A 21325-nucleotide genomic window follows, 5' to 3' on the forward strand; every position below is an offset into this window, starting at 1 on the left:
TCCCTGGGCAGGTTATTAAAAACAATTACAATATAGACAATAGCAACATAGAACAAGACATAGCATACAGACATAGCAACATAGGACAAGCAAGACGTAGCATACAGACAGAGCAACATAGAACAAAAAGCAGCAAGACAAAATTCATAAAAGCAACAAAGTGTTTCCACACCTCACAAGTTACAGACAACAGACATGGAAAGCGGCAACACACAGCTAGGGACCATGTTCACAAATCTGATTGACCTTTAGCCATGTCTTCAAGCATTTTGTGAAAGTGTGATATGTTATGTGTGTCTGATGGCAGTGTATTCCAGACATGGGAAGCTCTCACAGAAAAAGCGGATTTACTAAAGGTGCTTTTCCTTAGGGGAACTACACAGTCACCTCTCATGGCAGACCTTGTGGATCTGCTGCCATATGTTTGGGTTTTCTGTTTAACATCTGGAAAAGTTTGTGAGGGTTTTAGGGGCCAAGGCAAATTTCTTCAGCCTCCTGAGGTTCAAGAGGGGCCGTTACGCCTTCTTCACCACACTGTTTGTGTGGGTGGACCATTTCAGATGGTCAGTGATGTGTACGCCGAGGAACTTGAAGCTTTCCACCTACTCCACTGCTTTCCCGTCGATGTGGATAGGGGAGTACTCCCACTGCCGTTTCCTGAAGTCCACGATCAGCTCCTTTGTTTTGTTGATGTTGCGGGAGAAGTTATTTTCCTGGCACCACTCTCCCAGGGCCCTCACCTCCTCCTTGTAGGCTGTCTCCTCATTGTTGGTAAGCAGTCCTATTACTGTTGTTTCGTCTGCAAACTTGATGATTGAGTTGGACGCGTGCATGGCCATGCAGTCATGGGTGAACAGGGACTACAGGAGGGGGCTAAGCATGACCCTTGTGGGGCCCCAGTGTTGAGGATCAGCGAAGTGGAGGTGTTGTTTCCTACAACCTGGGGGCAGCCCGTTAGGAAGTCCAGGACCCAGCTGCACAGGGTGGTGTTCAGACCCAGGGGCCCGAGCTTAATAGTGAGCTTGGAGGGTACTATGGTGTTGAATGCTGAGCTATAGTCAATGAACAGCATTCTTACATAGGTATTCCTCTTGTCCAAATGGGATAGGGCAGTGTGCAGTGCGATGGCGATTGCATCGTCTGTGCATCTATTGGGGTGGTAAGCAAATTGAACTGGGTCTAGGGTGTCAGGTAAGGTAGAGGTGATATGATCCTTATCTGGCCTCTCAAAGCACTTCATGATGACAGAAGTGAGTGCTATGGGGCGATAGTCATTTAGTTCAGTTACCTTTGCTTACTTGGGTACAGGAACAATGGTGGACATCTTGAAGCATGTGGGGACAGCAGACTGGGATAGGGAGAGATTGAATATGTCCGTAAACACTCTAGCCAGCTGGTCTGTGTATGCGGCTAGGGATGCGAACTGGGCTGGCAGCTCTGCGAGGGTTAACATGCTTAAATGTCTTACTCATGTCAGCCACGAATAAGGAGAGCCCACAGTCCTTGGTAGCGGACCCACGGTTTCTAGTTTGGGTAGGTGTTAATAGTCACAGTGGATATAACATCTCCTATACATTTTCTGATGAACTCAATAACCTTATCCGTGTATTTGTCAATGTTATTCTCAGAGGCTACCTGGAACATATCTCCATCCGTGTGATCAAAACAATCTTGAAGCATGGATTTCGATTGGTCAGACCAGCGTTGAGTAGACCTTATCACGGGTACTTCCTGTTTGAATTTCGGCCGATAGGAAGGGAGGAGCAAAATGGAGTCGTGATCAGATTTGCCGAAGGGAAGGCGGGGGAGGGCCTTATAGGCATTTCGAAAAGTTGAGTAGCAGTGGTTCAATGTTTTTCCAGACCGAGTACTACAGTCAACTTGTTGGTAGTATTTTGTTTGTTTTCCTCAAATTTTTCTTTGTTAAAATCCCCAGCTACAATAAATGTGGCCTCAGGATATGTGGTTTCCAGTTTGCATATTGTCCAGTGTAGTTCTTTGCAGGCCGTCGAGGTATCTGCTTGAGGGGGAATATACACGGCTGTGACTATAACCAAATAGAATTCTCTTGGGAGGTAATACGTCGGCATTTGATTGTGAGGTATTCTAGGTCAGGTGAACAAAAGGACTTGAGTTCCTGTAGGTTATCACAATCACACCATGATTAGTTAATCATGAAACATACACCCCCACCCTTCTTCTTCCGAGAGAGTTATTTTTCCTATCTGCACAATGTACTACGAGAGTATGTTACAATCCCTGATGTTTCTCTGGAAGGAGATCCTCGCCCTGAGCTCGTTTTCTTTATTGTCCAGAGACAGAACATTAGCGAGTAATATACTTGGAAGCAGACTAGAAGTCCACTCCGAATACCTCTTCTCCACCGACAGTGTTTTGGAGCAGCTTTTGGAATAAGTGCAATTGCCTTGGGGGGTACGAACAAAGAATCTAATTCGGGAAAGTCATATTCGTGTTCGTAATGCTGGTTAGTTACCACTGCTCTGATATCCAAATTTCTTTCCGACTGTACGTAATAACACAAATAATTTTCTGGGCTAATAATGTAAGAAATAACACACACACAAAAGAAATACTGCAAAGTTGCATAGGACTTAGAAGCAGAGCTGCCATATCTGTCAGCGCCATCTTCCTTGTACAAACAGCCAATACAATGTGCACCATTGAATAACAAAACGAGACCACAAGAACAAAGATACACCATTAAAACAACATGAGGCAATTGTATTGATCCATGCATAGTTATTCTATTCTATTATTTTATTAATTGTGACATGAATAGAAGCAAGATGTGTTCCAGATCAGACTGGAGGCATACTGTAACATGCAGGGATCCATTGGGAAAATATATAGCTGGCAGTGGCACTAGTGGTTAAATCAGATTTTCATGCCAACAAATTAATCTAACCTTTATTTGTGCTCTGTCTGGCTCTAAACATACATCAAATACAATACATGTGCATGTCTGAATGTATTACAATGTATAAAGTTAGAAAAACTTGATTGGATAAAGAGTATAAAAAAAGTTATATATATTTATATATATATTTATATATATAAAATTAAGATGAAATGGAGTCCATGTGCACCAGTTAGAACTCAAGGCTTCACATGATGGGGCAGTTCTCCATTCTAGATCCACTCTGAAAAATGAGATATTTTTTAACATACACTGTTTGTTGTGCAAAATATCTTAATATGTTGAATAGCTCAATGATTATACAACCAGAGTTCTGTGTCATTAAACAGGTTTGTGTGCTTTCCAGAAGATGAAGTGTAGATTTCAAATGGGCCTACTTATAGGGACTAAAAATGCTGTGTGTCTGTGGGACTTATAGGACCTACCCTACGAGACGTGCTGCTGCTCACAACATAGGAGTGTGGGAGGAGACCCTCAGCGATGCCCCCACTTCGGATGGAGCGGGAGGCGGAGGACACAGAGAAGCCGCCGCTGGACTTGCTGTCAGCGGGCAGGCCACAGGAGCCACACCGGCTCCGCAGGTTATACTCACCATCTCCTCCGCATGTGCTATGGGCCATCTGCAGGGGGCGTCAGAGATATATCTAATAGCCACACATTCATTTTGCTGCATTCCTTATGGACGTGCCAAAGTCCGAAGTCACAGCCTTTTCATACTCAATTGGCATTTGATTGCACTCACCATGTCATCATCATCCTCGTCAAATAGGGTGCGGGTCACCTTCCTCATAGCCATTTCCTGAATAGAGAGAGAGATCCGTTGCGTGTCACAAACTATAATATGAACATGTTTGTGGGGGCATGGTTTTGTGGGCGGCAGGTAGCCTAGTGGTTAGAGCGTTGGACTAGTAACCGAAAGGTTGCAAGATTGAATCCCCGAGCTGACAAGGTAAAATTCTGCCTTTCTGCCCCTGAACAAGGCAGTTAACCCACTGTTCATAGGCCGCCATTAAAAATAAGAATTTGTTCTAAAAACTGACTTGCCTAGTTAAATAAATGTCAAATAAATAAATAAACAGTGAGTGCCCACCTCTCCGTTGGCACTGATCAGAGTGGTCTGGAAGTGGTCTCCACTGCCCCATGAGGTCTGGGTCTTCCACACCAGGTCAGAAGGGGGGTTGTGGCTGCCGCCAGCTGCAGATGCCCAGATCTGATTCCCCAAAAGAACATTCAGAAGTATTTTCATTTTTTTTCACAGATAAAATTACTACGTTCAGCACAATGGTAGTTGGAGCTTTTCAGATACCCTTACCGTGACCCTCTGTCCAGCCTTCAGGGTGAATTTAGGGGGGAACTTGAAGGTGACGGGGGTGCCGGAACCCATCTGTCGCTTCAGCTGCCAGTTTCCCAGGTTCTGGTCCTGTGGCAGTGATGTAGAGGATGGATTTACTGTAAATCCCTAATTAAAGTGCTAAAGCAGTGGCAGTAGATTTGTAAATGTCACTCTTCAGCCTCATCCTATCAACCTAATATGAAAACAAACTGACTTTAATGTGTAAAATGCCAAACAAGCCCCTCTCACCTCATCTGCTTTGTTGCTGAGCAACACATACTTCCCATCCAGGTCCACTTCATCCACAGTGACACGTCCACTGGCAGAAGCCTGCTGGGTGATGCGTGTTCGCGCCACTGTGCCTCCTGTCAGGCCTGAGGCCTCACTGTCGGTGTTGTTGAGACGCCGCTTCTTGGTAGAAGAACTGCAGTGGACGGTACGGGTGCCTGATCCACTTCCTGTCACTCGTGTGGAGGGAGGGCTGGGGGACAGACGCAGCCTGGATGGAGTAGAATTGATCCATGGGTTTTAACAACCGAGAAGGGAGAAGAGCAAGAGTAATTTGTGAATGTCTGAATTTGACATGTATTTGTGCTTCTGACCTGTGTATACAGTACTTTTTAATACTGTATGTGCCACATGTGACTGTTTGTAGCCCTGTGAGTAAGTACATGTGTTTTGTCAGTATGTAAAAATGTACAATATGCATTAGTATTGTAGAAAAGGCCTTCAGATGTAGTATTTCTAGTTCGTCCCTTTAGTTAGAATACCCGACAGATCATCAGTCAATCACCACCAAATTTCTATCCAATCAGAGACATTCTCTTTAGCCTGTGTGTTGTAAGTCCCGCCTCCAAGTTGTAATTGCTTATGTATCGTCATTGCTAGCAACTAGCTAGTTAGCCAGGCTAACTATTTTCTATGCATCATGCACACAGTGCATTGCAGTTATGTTTATGCTTGAGATATAAGAATATTTATGTCCTTTTATTATCGTGGTCAGAGTTTGTTTACATTGTACAGCCTGCTGGTAACTGCGGCAGCTTATTAGCGATAGCAGTTTTAAGTTGTGTTAGTGAGCGCTCTCGCTCTGTCCACCATTTTCATGGTCAGTACACAGTTATTGCACCTTGTAGTGGTCACGTGTCCTTGCGGGCCACTTTATAGTTTACCGTCTATGTTAGCATACTAGAACTGTATTGTGTAGCAGTGTATAGACTGCAGGTGTATTCTGCTATTGTGATTCATGTTCTCCTACACTGCATTATATTTTAGATGTAATGGAAGCCTATTACATACAGCATATTAAGTCAGTATTGTATTCACATCTGTGTGAAGCCTTATTTCATTACATTAACATAGCAAATTGTAGTAAGCTTATCTGGTTAAGCCTTTATACTGTATGCATCTTATAGTAATAATCACATATTATTGTGTTATAATATGTTCCTTTTTCTATTTCTTGTAAAACCACATCCTACAGTTGTTCATTAAAGAACCCTAAAAAGTACCAGTGTATGGTTCATGGTGGTGAGGTGATTAGCCAATTAAGACGGCATCCATACTGCTCTAGCCTTGTAGTGATTCAATATCGAAACCAGCAAGCTAGCGTAGCTATCAGGAGAGATTTAACCCTGCCCTATTTTACAAGTATTGTATGTGTGACTATAAAATGCATATGTCTATGTCTTCAGTATACCTCTGCTCCTCTCCCTCCAGTAGCTTTCTGTAGGCAGAGATCTCCATGTCCAGGGCCAGTTTGACATCCAGCAGCTCCTGATACTCATCCAGCTGCTGCTGCATCCTCTGTCTCATCTCAGCCATCTCTCTCTCCTTATCCCCCAGCAGACGGCGCGTGGTGTCCCTCTCACGAGACAACGCCTCCTCCAGGTCCCTCACCTTCGCCTCACGGGCTGCCAACTGGAATGGGCGGAAAGGTTCTTGTGAAATGGGTACAACTTACTTATTGACAGGGTATACACATTTTGAACCGCTAAGCTAGCTAGCTAACTTAGTCTAGTTGTTTTCTCAAGGTCAGGGTCGGATGTTCCTTGCAAACGGGAACTAATCTATTTTTCAAAATTAAAATTGATAGATTTCCCAAAGAAGCATCGCAGTGAATAGCCTAAATTGGAAAAGTTTCCCCTACCGACCTTGAATAAAATTACATTTTAACTTACTTTAATGGTTGTGTGGTTGGCCCTTTTGCAGGTAGGAATGTGAGAAAATATGTCTACAGGAAAGTATAATTACATCAACTTTTCAAAGCGCTGGAAGAGCGTTCAGATTTCTATCACCTGAAACGTGCAGAACCATGTAAACACGTTGCACGAGCTCTAGAAGTAGGCATGCGTCTCATGCATGTATTTTCATCTTGTACGAATGCATCAGGTGATAGAAATCATCTGAAAGCACTACCAGCACTTTGAAAAGTTGATGCAATTATCCAAAGGACCAACCGCATAGACAACTGGTAAAGTACGTTTAAATATAATTTTGTTTAACATTCTTGCTTGCAGAGCTTGTGAGAAGAAATTTTCCAAATAAATGTAAGGCAGCCCAGCCCTAACATTCTGCTAATTATTTGTATTAGACACTATTCATTTAACTATTCAGTTCTCTCTTGTTTTGGAGTAAGATGGATGTCTGAACCCACTAACCATTTACACAGGCGTTCTTTGTATGATATGAAATAAAGTCTTGATTCTTTGAATTAAGTATAGTGTATTTTATGGTCATTTAACATTCCCTGTTTGTCTGTTTCATTTGATTGTCACTCACTCTCAATTTGTCTGATGATATTGCATAGATTTGCAGCTGATGTCCTTGATCATCGGTGTGGGTGTAACAATCCCTGTATGGCTGACCTGGGATTTAACCCCTGTCTACAACAGCACTTCATACCCACAAACCAGCATCCATTATCCTAGTTGGGCTAGGATAACAGTACTTTAGGTCTAAGGGTGGGTGACATCACCACACGATGGTTACTAGGATTTTGTCTCACTTTGTCTTTCCTTGATTCCTCACATCCCATTTCCTCACCTGTATTGTATTGCAACTGTCTTGGATGAGAAGGTACAAGGTCCCTACCCTTCTGACCTTCTCCAATGGGTTTTGAGAAGGAGGAGAGGAATCGAGGAAGGATGAATTGAGAAATAGCTTAGCACCTGTCAACTAGCTAACGTGCAACACACTCACACTGACACATCCTTCTCAGCAGAGCAGACTGTGTGAACTGTCAATCTAGCACCCCCATTGGAATGTGACACAAAACAAGGGACGGTGTGCTTTAGGAGCATGTGGACTCCTCCGAGCGGTCGGGTAGGCTGTTTGGAGTGTTTATCCAACTGGATTAAAAATTTCTTTTTTTAATTATGTCCCCCCCACTTCCGAAGTTGCACCCCGGTTTAATTCTGCTACATTGACTCAGATCACACAGTCAGTGGCTGAGTTATACTGTCGGTGGCATAGGAGGAGGTGAAAGGGGTGTGACTGGAGCAGAGGTGAGTTCTAATAGCCAATGTAATGTGATGTCTTCCCCCCTGAGACTTAAAGTAGTGTCTCCTGTCCATCATGCATTTATCTATATCTTAATACCATAAGCGTATCAGCTGCGGGAGGATTTTGCGTCGATTTGCTACACTCACTGTCCTCCAGTGGTTGGCATGCTAACTTCAAGTGTCATTTGATTATGTTCGTTCTCAATTCGTGGAAACATGGGTCTCATAAAATGTCTGTGTCCAGTTGCAGCGGGTTCGTTTTAATTTAGAAAATGCTCTGTTATTAAAATAAATCAATTTTTATTCTCCATCAAGTAGTCCACCAATGTGTATGCCGCCATATTGTCTATTTCAGAAATGTTTTCATTGATTGAGACAGGTGAGTGTCATCATGACATCTGGCACTTTGTGGTGGATCCACCTGTCTTGATCAATGAGAGAACATTTGAAATAGACGAGATGGCAGCTTAGTTGGATTACTTCATGGCTCAAAACATTTATTTATTTTAATAATTCAAACGGACCCCCTGGAACTGGATATTTTATGAGACTCCTGTTTCCACAAATCGAGAACAAGACAGTATCGCAAATACCAGGTTAGTTTAAAAATCTTTGGCAAAGTTTTGTATTGGCAAACCTGTAACTCCCAGTATAATGGGTAACCATCTTTTGGGGTTAAATCACATTATCTGGTGTTAAAATCTGTAGTTAAACCTACCCTTGTAATGAAGGTAGAACTTAGGGATTTTTTTAACATTTATTAAATTTTTTTCAACTTTATTTAACCAGGAAGGCCAGTTGAGAACAAGTTCTCATTTACAACTGCGACCTGGCCAAGATAAAGCAAAGCAGTGCGACAAAAACAACAACACAGAGTTACACATGGGATAAACAAATGTACAGTCAATAACACAATAGAAAAATCTGTATACAGTGTGTGCAAATGATGTAAGGCAATAAATAGGCCATTGTGGCGAAGTAATTACAATTTAGCATTTAACACTGGAGTGATAGATGTGCAGATGAGCTGTGCAAGAAGAAATACTGTTGTGCAAAAGAGCAGAAAAACAAAAACAAATATGGGATGAGGTAGGTAGTTGGTTGGGTGGGCTATTTACAGGTGGGCTGTGTACAGCTGCAGCGATCGGTAAGTTGCTCTGGCAGCTGATGCTTAAAGTTAGTGAGGGAGATATAAATCTCCAACTTCAGTGATTTTTGCAATTCGTTCCAGTCATTGGCAGCAGAGAACTAGAAGGAAAGGCAGCCAAAGTAGGTGTTGGCTTTGGGGATGATCAGTGAAATATACCTGCTGGAGCGTGTGCTACGGGTGGGTGTTGCTATGGTGACCAGTCAGCTGAGCTTTACCTAGCAAAGACTTATAGATGACCTGGAGCCAGTGGGGGTTTGGCGACGAATATGTAGTGAGGACCAGCCAACGAGAGCATACAAGTCGCAGTGGTGGGTAGTATATGGGGCTTTGGTGACAAAACGGATGGCACTGTGATAGACTGCATCCAATTTGCTGTGTAGAGTGTTGGAGGCTATTTTGTAAATGACATCGCCGGAGTCAAGGATCGGTAGGGTGAAGAGTGAAGGAGGCTTTGAAGTGAGCCGGTTCTAGATTTAATGTGAGTCTGGAAGGAGAGTTACCAGTCTAGCCACACACCTAGGTATTTATAATAAAATGCAAATTAATTACTTAAAAATCATACAATGTGATTTTCTGGATTTTTGTTTTAGATTCCGTCTCTCACAGTTGAAGTGTACCTATGATAAAAATTACAGACCTCTACATGCTTTGTAAGTAGGAAAACCTGCAAAATCGGCAGTGTATCAAATACTTGTTCTCCCCACTGTATGTTTTGTTCGATAAAGTTCATATTTATATCCAAAAATCTCAGTTTACATTGGCGCGTTATGTTCAGTAGTTCCAAAACATCCGGTGATTTTGCAGAGAGCCACATCAATTTACAGAAATACTCATAATAAACATTGCTAAAAGAAACAACTGTTATGAATGGAATTTTAGATCCACTTCGCCTTAATGCAACCGCTGTGTCAGATAAAACACACCATGCAATAATCTGAGTACAGCGCTCAGACACAAAACCAAGCCATACAGATATCCGCCATGTTGTGGAGTCAACAGAAGCCAGAAATAGCATTATAAATATTCACTTACCTTTGATGATCTTCATCAGAATGCACTCCCAGGAATCCCAGTTCCACAATAAATGTTTGATTTGTTCGATAAAGTCCATAATTTATGTCCAAATACCTCCTTTTTGTTCGCGCGTTTAGTTCACAATCCAAACTCACGACGCGCGGGCAGGTCCAGGCGAAAGTTCAGACGAAAAGTCATATTACAGTTCGTAGAAACATGTCAAACGAAGTATAGAATCAACCTTTAGGATGTTTTTATCATAAATCTTCAATAATGTTCCAACCGGAGAATTCCGTTGTCTGTAGAAATGCAATGGAGCGCAAGCTAACTCTCACGTGAATATGCGTGGTCAGCTCATGCAACTCTGGCAGACCGCTGACTCATTCAGCTCCCATTCCCCCCTCCTTTACAGTAGAAGCATCAAACAAGGTTCTAAAGACTGTTGACATCTAGTGGAAGCCTTAGGAAGTGCAATATGACCCCATAGACACTGTATATTCGATAGGCAATGACTTGAAAACCTACAAACCTCAGATTTCCCACTTCCTGGTTGGATTTTTTCTCAGGTTTTTGCCTGCCATATGAGTTCTGTTATACTCACAGACATCATTCAAATAGTTTTAGAAACTTCATAGTGTTTTCTATCCAAATCTACTAATTATATGCATATTCTAGCTTTTATGGCTGAGTAGCAGGCAGTTTAATTTGGGCACGCTTTTCATCCAAAATTTACCCTAGTGAAGTTGATTTAACTTCAAAATACATCACCAAATATGTTGCTTGAAATAAAACTAATGTTATGTACCATCCTGGCTTGATGATATGCAGTTCAACATTAGCCCCAACAAGGTGTCAGTGCTAGCATCTGTAAAGTTCAGCTTTACTGTAAACACACCACTAACTAGGTCTTGTAACGTGAGGCTGATAATACATGACTAGCACAAGCTAGCGGTTCATTAAAACTACAGTTTGTTACTTTAAAAAGTAAGTGGGCAATACACCTGGGTAAAATATAGTTGTGTTTTGGAGGATGCAGATGAAGAACTGAGTGACAGATTGGTTAGGGGGAGAGGGGTTGATAGTTGGGTAATTACTGCTGCTAGCTAACTTATGATGTAAATATTGTGCCAGTCAAACATTGAATTTATATGCTAGCTACATAGTTACTTTGTTGGCTGTCGTGAGAGAAATTCATTTATCTAGCTAGCTGGCTAACAATGTAAACTGATATTTTTCTACCTTCACATCACGCTAGCTCCAAAGATATTATTTGCTGTGCTAGCCAAATGAAACACCAGAGCAAACAGAAAATATACAGGAAATAAATGTTGTCTGATGATTTTGTTTAGTGGATCTGGTATTAACAAGTCAATGTGTGTATATTAGTAATTTGTTCCGTTTTCTGGTTGGATCTAGCTAGCAATTATGGCGCGCTGCAGCACCGGATGTTTACTGGGGAATAATCTCGTGGAGATGAAACGGTGAGAATCTGTCAAGCCTCACGTACAATTATGTGATTACGAGCAGCAGTAGTTCCTGGTTTGGAGTTTTCTTCATTGATTATTTGGACGAATCAGGATTGTGCGAAGGCGGAGTTTAACTAGTGCAGTGATTTTTAAGTCTGTGTGTGGATGATAAATGGTTTCCACTAACAAAAATTAGCTTTTTGGCCATGATAAACACGGGTGAAATTAGCGAAAAATAGGGGTTTGGATGAGAGTTTCCGTTTGCGATGGAGGAGACTTAGCTTCCTTCCGTTCCACAAAGGTAATCACAATTGTTAAATGGCATGAAATTACAAATTTTCGTGAGATAATTTCACTTCTGGGTAACCGAGATTAACTGTGGAATCTTTTGGTTGCACATGTGTATATAACGTGTTATTGTTTTGACAAACCTGCACAAATACTGTACCTGTTTTTGCAGCTGGCTGAGTTGGGAAGACATAGATTCGATGCGTACTCTGGTCTGCTGCAGCTCCTCATGGGCTGCCCCCACCAGGTGGCTGCTCCTGTCAGCAGACTGACGGGCATTCTCCAACTGGCAGAGAACAACAAAAGGGCATCAGTCCTTGGGAGCATGGGGACCAGAATCAGTGGTCGTCTAAACTGATGCTATTCATCCCTTAACTATGCTGATGAAATGTACTTCAATCAATCACTTAAAACTCTCAAATGGTAGCATGCATGTTGGCCTACAGCTTTCTGAATATACTACTAGCAGGCACATTGCACATCATGAAGCTCTCTTTCTCAACCTCAAAATCCAATGGATGGGCTACCTTAGATGTATAGGTTTTCTCTATGTCATCCTTGTACATCTTGATCTGTAGCTCGTGCTGGGAGCGCATCTCCATCAGGGCCTCGGCCAGCCTGCTCTCAAGGTCCTCCTGTTTTCCGTTACCCAGCTCCACCATGCAAGACTCGTGGCGTCGCTTCGTTTCTCTCAGCTCCTGTAGGAGATTTACCAACAAAACTAAATCTTAAGGACCGGTTTCCCCGACTCAGATTAAGCCTGTTCCTGGATTCAAAATCATTCTCAATGGCAAGCGTTTGTACATTCACTCTGCCAAAACAGTACACAGTAAAGGCGTTCCGCATACATAGGTTTGGTTTGCTTCTAGTAGAACTCGGCTAGGCGAAACGAACACCTGTGCTCACACATTCCCTAAAGTCCTTCGCTTGAATAACGAGAAATAAAGCGACAACATTACTGTTGTTTGTCCCTCTTGAGCCACTGTAGCAACAACATAGCCAGAAACACTTCCACAAACTATTCAGAAAAGAAATCAGACATTTATTTTGAGGGCTAACATGCTGACCATACAGCCCGCGTTGCATTTCAGGTTAAATAACAACCCAATGTTTATATTCCAGGACAAATTAGCTAGCAACAGCAAGCTAGCTAGCTAAATGTCAATGAATATTTCGTTTGTTTCGACCTGTCCCCAAACTAATATAGTTGGTTCAGAGTTTGTTTTGATATTTGAACCTACGTGTCCTGATCATGTCTGGTGTGGATGGACAAAATCAACATGCGTGCGATGGCACATGAGGATGCACGCGCCCAGTCTAGTCTATTTATTTATTTTATTTGACCTTTATTTAGCTAGGCAAGTCAGTTAAGAACAAATTCTTATTTACAATGATGGCCTGGCAAAAGGCCTCCTGCGGGGACAGGGGCTGGGATTAAAAATGTAAATATCTGACAAAACACGTCACAACAAGAGAGACACCACAACACTACATGAAGAGAGACCTAAGACAACAACACAGCATGGCAGCAACACATGAAAACACAGCTTGGTAGCAACACATGACAAAAACACGGTAGCAACACAACATGGCAGCAGCACAAAACATGGTACAAACATTATTGGGCACAGACAACAGCACAAAGGGCAAGAAGGTAGAGACAACAATACATCACGCGAACAGCCACAAGTGTCAGTAAGAGTGTCCATGATTGAGTCTTCGAATGAAGAGATGGAGATAAGACTGTCAAGTTTGAGTGGTTTTTGCAGCTCGTTCCAGTCGCTAGCTGCAGCAAACTGATAAGAGGAGCGACCCAGGGATGTGTGTGCTTTGGGGACCTTTAACAGAACGTGACTGGCAGAACGGTGTTGTATTTGGAGGATGAGGGCTGCAGTAGGTATCTCAGATAGGGGGAGTGAGGCCTAAGAGGGTTTTGTACATCAGCATCAACCAGTGGTTCTTGCAACGGGTATACGGAGATGACTAGTTTACAGAGAAGTATAGAGTGCAGTGATGTGTCCTATAAGGAGCATTGATGGCAGAATAGAAAGAGAACATATAGCTAAGATGTTTGGTAAAGTATTTCTCAAGTGAAAAACGAAAACTAGTCATCTCTCGTTGAGTGAAGTGAAGAGGGAAGAGGTGACTCGAACCCACAAATGCTCCAGATACTCAACTAGTCTAAAGAAGGCCAGTTTTATTGCTTCTTTAATCAGAACAACAGTTTTCAGCTGTGCTAACATAATTGCAAAAGGGTTTTCTAATGATCAATTAGCCTTTTAAAATGATAAACTTGGATTAGCTAACACAACGTGCCATTGGAACACAGGAGTGATGGTTGCTGATACTGGGCCTCTGTACGCCTATGTAGATATTCCATTAAAAATCTGCCGTTTCCATCTACAATAGTCATTTACAACATCAACAATGTCTACACTGTATTTTTGATCAATTTGATGTTATTTTAATGGACAAAAAATTTGATTTTCTTTCAAAAACAAGGACATTTCCAAGTGACCCCAAACTTTTTAACGGTAGTGTATGTGCGACATGTTTCGAATGGGAAGCATATGGTAAGCTTTTAATTTAGCCAATTACCTTTAGCTGGCGAATTAGCTGTAGTTGCCTCATTAAATGCTTTCAATATGAATTTCTACAATTTATAGTTGGTTTGAAGTTAAGACATTGAAATTTGGAGCTATTAACCTTTTCAAATATTATCCCATGTACACCGTGTAATTTATTGATGGTCCTTAATAACTAGCCCCATAAGGATATTGAATGTCAAACCAAATTAACCTTGGGCATTATGATGGGGTCATGTGCAGCTGCGCTCCTAATTGATGATGACTTGGGTGCTGCCAGCTGTGGGCATGCGGGCAGGATTGACATAAACCTAACACAAGGAAAACTGTTATGGAACCCTTCATTACGTGACATACCATTTTTTCCTATCGTCTCGCAAATCTGAGTTTTGTACGAGACTGACTTTATGACAAAAATGATTCTATTTACACTTTGTAATCAATTTTAACACTATAACAAATGTTTGTCTCATATCGATGCAACATCGGCTGTTTTCAAAACAAAAGAAGTAGCTTTTTAGGGGCAGTAGCTGTTTAATCTAAATCTTAATCGAGAAACATTACTGACCCATAATGATTACTACTAGTTTCACTGTAAACTAGTCATGGAGGTCTTAAAAAGTCTTAAAATTATGATTATCATCATCATGGTAACAGTAGTGACAATGTCAGACAGTCTGACCTCTTTGTAGAGGTTCTTCTGGAACTCCAGCTCTTCTTTTACTGTCTGGATGCGGTTCTCTCCATCCACTCTCCTTAGCATCTCATCCTGCAGCTGCTTCTTAGCATCGCTCAGACTGGTCTCCAGCTGATCCGAGTCAGAAAGAGAAATAAGATGTTAGGGTATGGCATTCACACACATGTAGGCAAGCACACACAAGCATGCACACAATGAGAAGAGATAACAGTGTCAAGATGGAGAGATTGAGTCAGAATGAACTGGAGTGAAAAAAGTCAGTGACTCACAAAAAAGCAATATTGGGACAATAGCTGTGTGAATGGGATTGATAGTGTCTTGGAGAACCAGACAAATTGTGAGTGAGTTCACCTTGGCTAGCTGGGCCTTTAGGTTCCTGACCTCTGCCTCAAGGTTGCGTTTCTCTCCCAGGGCAGTGGTCAGGGATGCATCCTTAGAGTTCAACAAAGCCTCCAGGTCCTTCAGCCGGAGGAGCGCACCCGCCAGGTCGGACTCCTTCTTTGTGTTCCTGAGGAGACATGCATTCACTGGAATCACTGGTTTGTATGAACATAATTATGATGAGCAGTCTCTTGGAGTGTTGAGTAGATTTTTATATAAATACAATTAAAAATATATAATTTTATCCGTACACTAACCTCGTCCCCAATCTCAATTGCTACAGAAAGAGAGAATGTCAGTGACAAGAGAATACCTACACTGACTTGATTACCGACACTGATTATCCCTTCAACAAATAAATCATGTAGATGTAGAACTGTTTTTCCAACAGTTCCTTTTTCTCATTCATACAGCTGTATCCTTGGGCTATTTTAGGGAGATGAAAGCCTGGAGGAGAAAGGTGGGAAAGCCTGGGAATGGGTGGGGGTGTTTCCAGCCCTGTGCTATGAGTCATAGTTATATCTGTATCCATCCACTGTGACGCATATGGTAGCCACAAGCCACAACCGTCTTTGTTTGGCTGAGAGGCTGCCATGGCAACCCGGCCTGCCTTTGCCAAACACAAGGCTGCCACCATCTCAATATTTATGAAAAAATAATGGAAGCGGGGAGTGGAACACTCCAAACACTGCCACGTATTGTACATTTAGGCTGTGTCCCAAATGGCACTCTATTCCCTTCACAATGCACTACTGTTGACCAGAGCCCTATGGGCCATGGTCAACAGTTGTGTACTTTGTAAGAAATAGGGTGCCATTTGGGACACAGGCATGATGACTGGAAAGCACAAACGGGAAAGTGTTAGTCACTGGGCTTGGATGCTGTATAGTAGGATGGGATGGGAGCCGTTTGGCTGGATGATGGTTGCAGTCAAACTGCATTGAGCAATGAGGAAAATGAAGGTATTTGCAAAATAAAACCGGAATCATTCGACACATGCAGAAGGCGTAGGAAGTGGGTGTGTGTAGGCAAACTATAGTCACCGGACAGTTTCATTAGGTGCACCACCCGGTCACGAAAATGGATTGCTCCTACAGTTACGGTCATAGCTTGTTATGTAAAGCAGGCAGACAGGCATCAAGGGCATTCAGTTACTGTTCGATTGAACATTAGAATGGGAAAAACTATTGACCTAAGCGACTTTGAGTGTGGTACAATCATCAGTGCCAGGCACGCTGGATCCAGTATCTCAGAAACGGCCACCCTATGCACAAAACAGTACTGTAGTAATGAGGTTTGTGAAGTAGCCTTCAGGCCCAAAATATTATCACCGCCTATTGGCTTTGCTTTCAATTCCCCTGCAAATGCATTGTTGTTCTTCTCAGACAATTTTTTGGAGGTAGGCTATATGATCACACAAGTAATAGATCAGTTGTTGTATTACTTGTGAGGCACAGCTGAGTGAGCATAAATTTGAATAATTAGCTTTTTAAAATTTTAGTGGGCTGATGGAGCTGATAGTCAGTCTGAGCTCAGCAGAGGTAGAGGGCAGCAGAGGGTCCACCTCTCAATGTCCCTCCACTCTCCCTTTCCTCCGCTGACAATAACCAAAATGGACACCATCATCCATCCGATGGTGAAACTTGAGTCGCACCGCATTTTTTTCTGCCTTATGCAATTAATGTTGTTACTCCAATGACCAGAGAAAGTGAAAGATTCCTCGGTATTAAACATTTCCCAAGCCGCTAATAACAACAACAAAGCAAAACTATCGATACACTTTCCAAAACAATCATTATAGCAGCAAATCAAATCAAATTGTATTTGTCACATGCACCGAATACAGCACCTTACAGTGAAATGCTTACTTACAAGCCCTTAACCAACAATGCAGTTTTAAGAAAATAAGAGATATAAGAATAACAAATAATAAACAAGTAAATAACAATAGCGGCGCAATAAACAGGGGGTACCGGTGCAGAGTCAATGTGCGGGGGCACTGGTGTTAAGGTAATATAACATGTAGGTAGAGTTATTAAAGTGACTATATATAGATAATAACAGAGTAGCAGCTGAGTAGAAGGGGGGGGGGGGGGGGGGGGCAATGCAAATAGTCTGGGTAGCCATTTGATTAGCGGTTCAGGAGTCTTATGGCTTGGGGTTAGAGCTGTTTAGAAGCCTCTTGGACCTAGACTTGGTGCTTCGGTATCGCTTGCCGTGCGGTAGCAGAAAGAACAGTCTATGACTAGGGTGGCTGGAGTCTTCTGGAGTCACAATTTTTAGGGCCTTCCTCTGACACCGCCTGGTATAGAGGTCCTGGATGACAGGAAGCTTGGCCCCGGGGATGTACTGGGCCGTACGCACTACCCTCTGCGGTCAGAGGCCGAGCAGTTGCCATACCAGGCAGTGATGCAAACCGTCAGGATGCTGTCGATGGTGCAGCTGTAAAACCTTTTGAGGATCTGAGTACCCATGCCAAACCTTTTCAGTCTCCTGAGGGGGAATAGGTTTTGTCGTGCCCTCTTCACGACTGTCTTGGTGTGCTTGGACCATGTTAGTTTGTTGGTGTTGTTGACGCCAAGGAACTTGAAGCTCTCAACCTACTCCACTTCAGCCCCGTCGATGAGAATGGGGGCGTGCTCGGTCCTCCTGCAGTGCTGGTTGTAGCGCGAGTGGAAGTAGGGAGAACGCACATTTTATGACTTATAAAAGTGTTAAATAGAAAGTGTTGACAGTGCTGAGTAAAAACTTTGACATGAACTCACTCATAAAAATAGCAGCTCTTTGCTGTATTCATTGACAGTCTGTCTCTAGTCATGGTTTTAAGTGTAGAAATCTCACAGTATCAACTTTGCTGTAGCAATCTTTTACGACTGCTACATTACTGCACACACGATAATCTGAGCCATCTGATTGGCCATTGGTAGGCCTATAGTGCACTTGATTTGCTCCTCCCAGGCCTGTTCTGGAGGCAAAGGGGGCACCGACCCGGTACTAGGGATGGTAGTTCGTACCTTCAGATATATGAAATTGTTCAAAATGGGAACACGTCGCCTACCTGGCGTGCAGGGAAGCTGAATAGAGTGCGGCTACCGCCAACAGCGTGAGACGAATGACCCGGTACTAGACTAGTACCTAATAAACTGTCCGGTGAGTGTATATGCTACTGATAAGCACAGAAACAGCGTAATTCTTCATTTCAAATCCTTTCATGCATGATAAGTGATACATTATAGGCTAATACAAATGACCTCAAGGCCTGATTAAATTGTATTTGAGGTCAAAGACAAACAAGCCTTTAATCAGAATCAGAACAACGTCTTCAAAAGGCATTCAAGCATCCCAGTGCCCACAAGAATAGAGATGCAATATAAAACATCTGGATCTGTTCAGATCTTAGGAAACTGTATATTTGATGACATTTTTAATCAGAGAGACAAAATTTCCGTTGAAACCTAGTCGTTCACGTGGTCAATGCATGCTCTTGAGTTGGTTCCCCAGTAGGCAAAGGGTTGTTATATAACCACTGGAGACATGGTGGCAGTATAACTTTTACATCTTAAACCTATTTGGGTGAGTCAGAGAACCCAAACTACTCCAGAATGGAAACAGTAGGCATGGCAAGTTTGAATCCGACGCTCAACCATCACACAATGCTTAACCACCACACACACTTTCATAGGTTCAACTGGCTCTGTAAACATGTGCAAAATGTGCCTAGCTTTTCTGGCTGTCACAGAATGATGTAATCAGACATTCTTACTCTAATTAATAGTCTAATAATACTAAACTCAGTTCAACTGAATGGCACATCAACGCTCCACCGCTCTCCCTGCACTCTAATGACACACAGACACACAAACACACACCAGGACATTACAGTATGAATGTGTTGCGGTCTTCACAGGGAAGTGCGCAATAGCTACATGGCAGATTATCTTTCTTAATTGAGGGCTTTATCAATTGCATGGTGGGGTTTATAGGATAAAAACATGGTTTTTATATTGGAATATACACCGATGCTGCAGGTACCTGGCCTTGAGCTCCTTGTAGTCCTCCCGCACCTTGCCTAGTTCCAGCTGCAGTCGGGCACGCTCTTTGGCCACCGAGTCCAGAGTCTGCCTGGCGTCAGCAAGCTCGGCCTCATAAGCAGCCTTCATGCCCTTCATCTCCCGGCTAATCTCGGTCTCCGATTCAGTAATGCGCAGCCGCAGCCCCGCATTCTCGGATTCCAGCGAGCGCACCTTGTCGATGTAGACGGCCAGGCGATCATTGAGGTTGCACAGGTCATCCTTCTCCTGCAGCCGCGTGATGCGGTTGGGGGAGAGCGGCGTGCTCACGCCGCGGGGGGTTCGATTCTGGTTAGGCGTCGTCATGGTAGGTGAAGGTAGCCTAGTCTGTACAGGGAGATAAAGATCTTTCTGTCAGAATTTCAGAACAAGGCCTAGGCCTATATCAAAGTCAACTAACTTGTCATTTGCATATGAATATCACAAACACTCAAATAATCATGAACTTCAAATAATCATAAATCTCAGCACTGTTGCCATAGGCCTTTCTAGACATTAGATTCCAACCCTACCGTTATACTTCTTTACACTGAGCTGCGGTTGTGGCAACTGCTAGCTAGTGTGAGGACGAAAATTGCAGTTTTCGATGTATCAGTTTGGATATAGGTAAAACTTTGGAGTACAGTGGAACATCCCATCCCTGCATTGAGTCACTTTTTCCAACCCATATCTCGTGCCGGCTCTGCAGTCTCTTAATCTAACCATGATTGTTCCGACCCCAGTGCAGCTCAGTGTTAACAAACGGTAAGGTCGGAATCTGCTGGGTAGACATCAACATGCAAAAATTGAAAAATGGTATCTTACATTCCAAAAGAAAGTCCTGCTGCTGGAATTTGAAAACAACTGAGTCTAGTCATTCAAAACTTTGGCCATAGAAAGGCTATTCATAATTTAACTTGTCATTTAAAAAAATATTATCTGTTGGCTAGTCTTTGATATGTAATTGGATAATCAACTCAACCAAAAACATAAGTTGTGTATCTATTTCATAGGATAATTTTCCATGAGACTTACCTTGAAAGGTGTTGTAGAAGGGGGAAAGTGTAAATCAGCTTCTGATGGTCAACTTGTCTTTCTGACTGTGAAAATAGCTCCAGTTGTCAGTGTATGTTCTGTAAATGAATTACCAGCCTAGGAACACTGTCTGAGAATCCGTCTGTTAGTGCCCATATATTTGACCACAGAGAGAGAGAGAGAGATTTCCTCAATGCTCCGCCTATCTTCCCCTCCCTTCATTCACTGGGTGTGTGTGACTTTTAAGGATGAATGTTGAATTGCCCAAGTAAATTCATGAAGCTACATTTAAATTGCAAAACAATTGCTCAACACTAAAAGTGCTAATGTAAACATGGTTTGTCAGTATTAAATTCCATGCTTCTTTTATTTCATTGGTGTACAGCTTTTGCCTCTACATGAGTATATCAACTACGAGGTTATAGAAAACATGTCATATTTGATAGTAGGCTATGCAGTCAGAAGTCATCCCTATTCGTGGCAGCTGAACACTTCAATATAACCCCAAACTACCAAAACTGTGCTCCCTCACAAACAATGTGATTAAAAACACAAATGGGTAGTTACATTGATGATTATTTCAAGGCAATATTTAGTTCCAGTAAAGCCATAATAACTAGGCAATGGAATTCTGCAGACTGTGGTGGAGAGCCACTGTAGCTATGACTCATAGACATGAGGAAAGAACTAGCCAAGTCCTCCCTAGTGCTACAAGCAAGGAAAGCAAAGCAATCCCTTGGAAACCAATAAAGATATGTGTTTTAATAAACTAGTGTATGTAATCAAATTGTGAGAAAGATTGCACACTGAATGTTTATTTTATTGATTTTATTTCACCTTCATTTAACCAGGTAGGCCAGTTCAGAGCAAGTTCTCATTTACAACT

General features: G+C 42.5%; 1 protein-coding gene across 1 annotated transcript; it reads right to left on the minus strand.

Annotated features, from left to right (window-relative positions):
* Positions 1-3139: 3139 nt before the first annotated feature.
* LOC120027361 (lamin-A-like) lies at positions 3140-19755 on the minus strand. The gene is made up of 11 exons (XM_038972276.1): positions 19388-19755; positions 15326-15482; positions 14960-15085; positions 12220-12390; positions 11853-11978; positions 5971-6191; positions 4521-4770; positions 4251-4358; positions 4029-4148; positions 3681-3737; positions 3140-3558 (listed from the first exon to the last, which is right to left on the minus strand). Exons 1-11 carry the CDS (start codon positions 19729-19731, stop codon positions 3325-3327), a joined length of 1914 nt encoding a protein of 637 aa, XP_038828204.1. The 5' UTR covers positions 19732-19755; the 3' UTR covers positions 3140-3324.
* Positions 19756-21325: the final 1570 nt, after the last annotated feature.

This window comes from Salvelinus namaycush, chromosome 32 (genome assembly GCF_016432855.1).
Source record: "Salvelinus namaycush isolate Seneca chromosome 32, SaNama_1.0, whole genome shotgun sequence".
In the NCBI taxonomy this organism is placed as follows: Eukaryota; Metazoa; Chordata; class Actinopteri; order Salmoniformes; family Salmonidae; genus Salvelinus; species Salvelinus namaycush.

Bases quoted from the DNA above. Each gene is read 5' to 3' on its own strand.
- LOC120027361 (XM_038972276.1), bottom strand. From the start codon at position 19,731: ATGACGACGCCTAACCAGAATCGAACCCCCCGCGGCGTGAGCACGCCG. The intron at 15,086-15,325 runs GTGAACTCACTC...GACTCGGATCAG, and splicing joins TAAAGGCCCAGCTAGCCAAG to CTGGAGACCAGTCTGAGCGA. The intron at 3,738-4,028 runs GTGGGCACTCAC...CTCTCTATTCAG, and splicing joins TGATCAGTGCCAACGGAGAG to GAAATGGCTATGAGGAAGGT.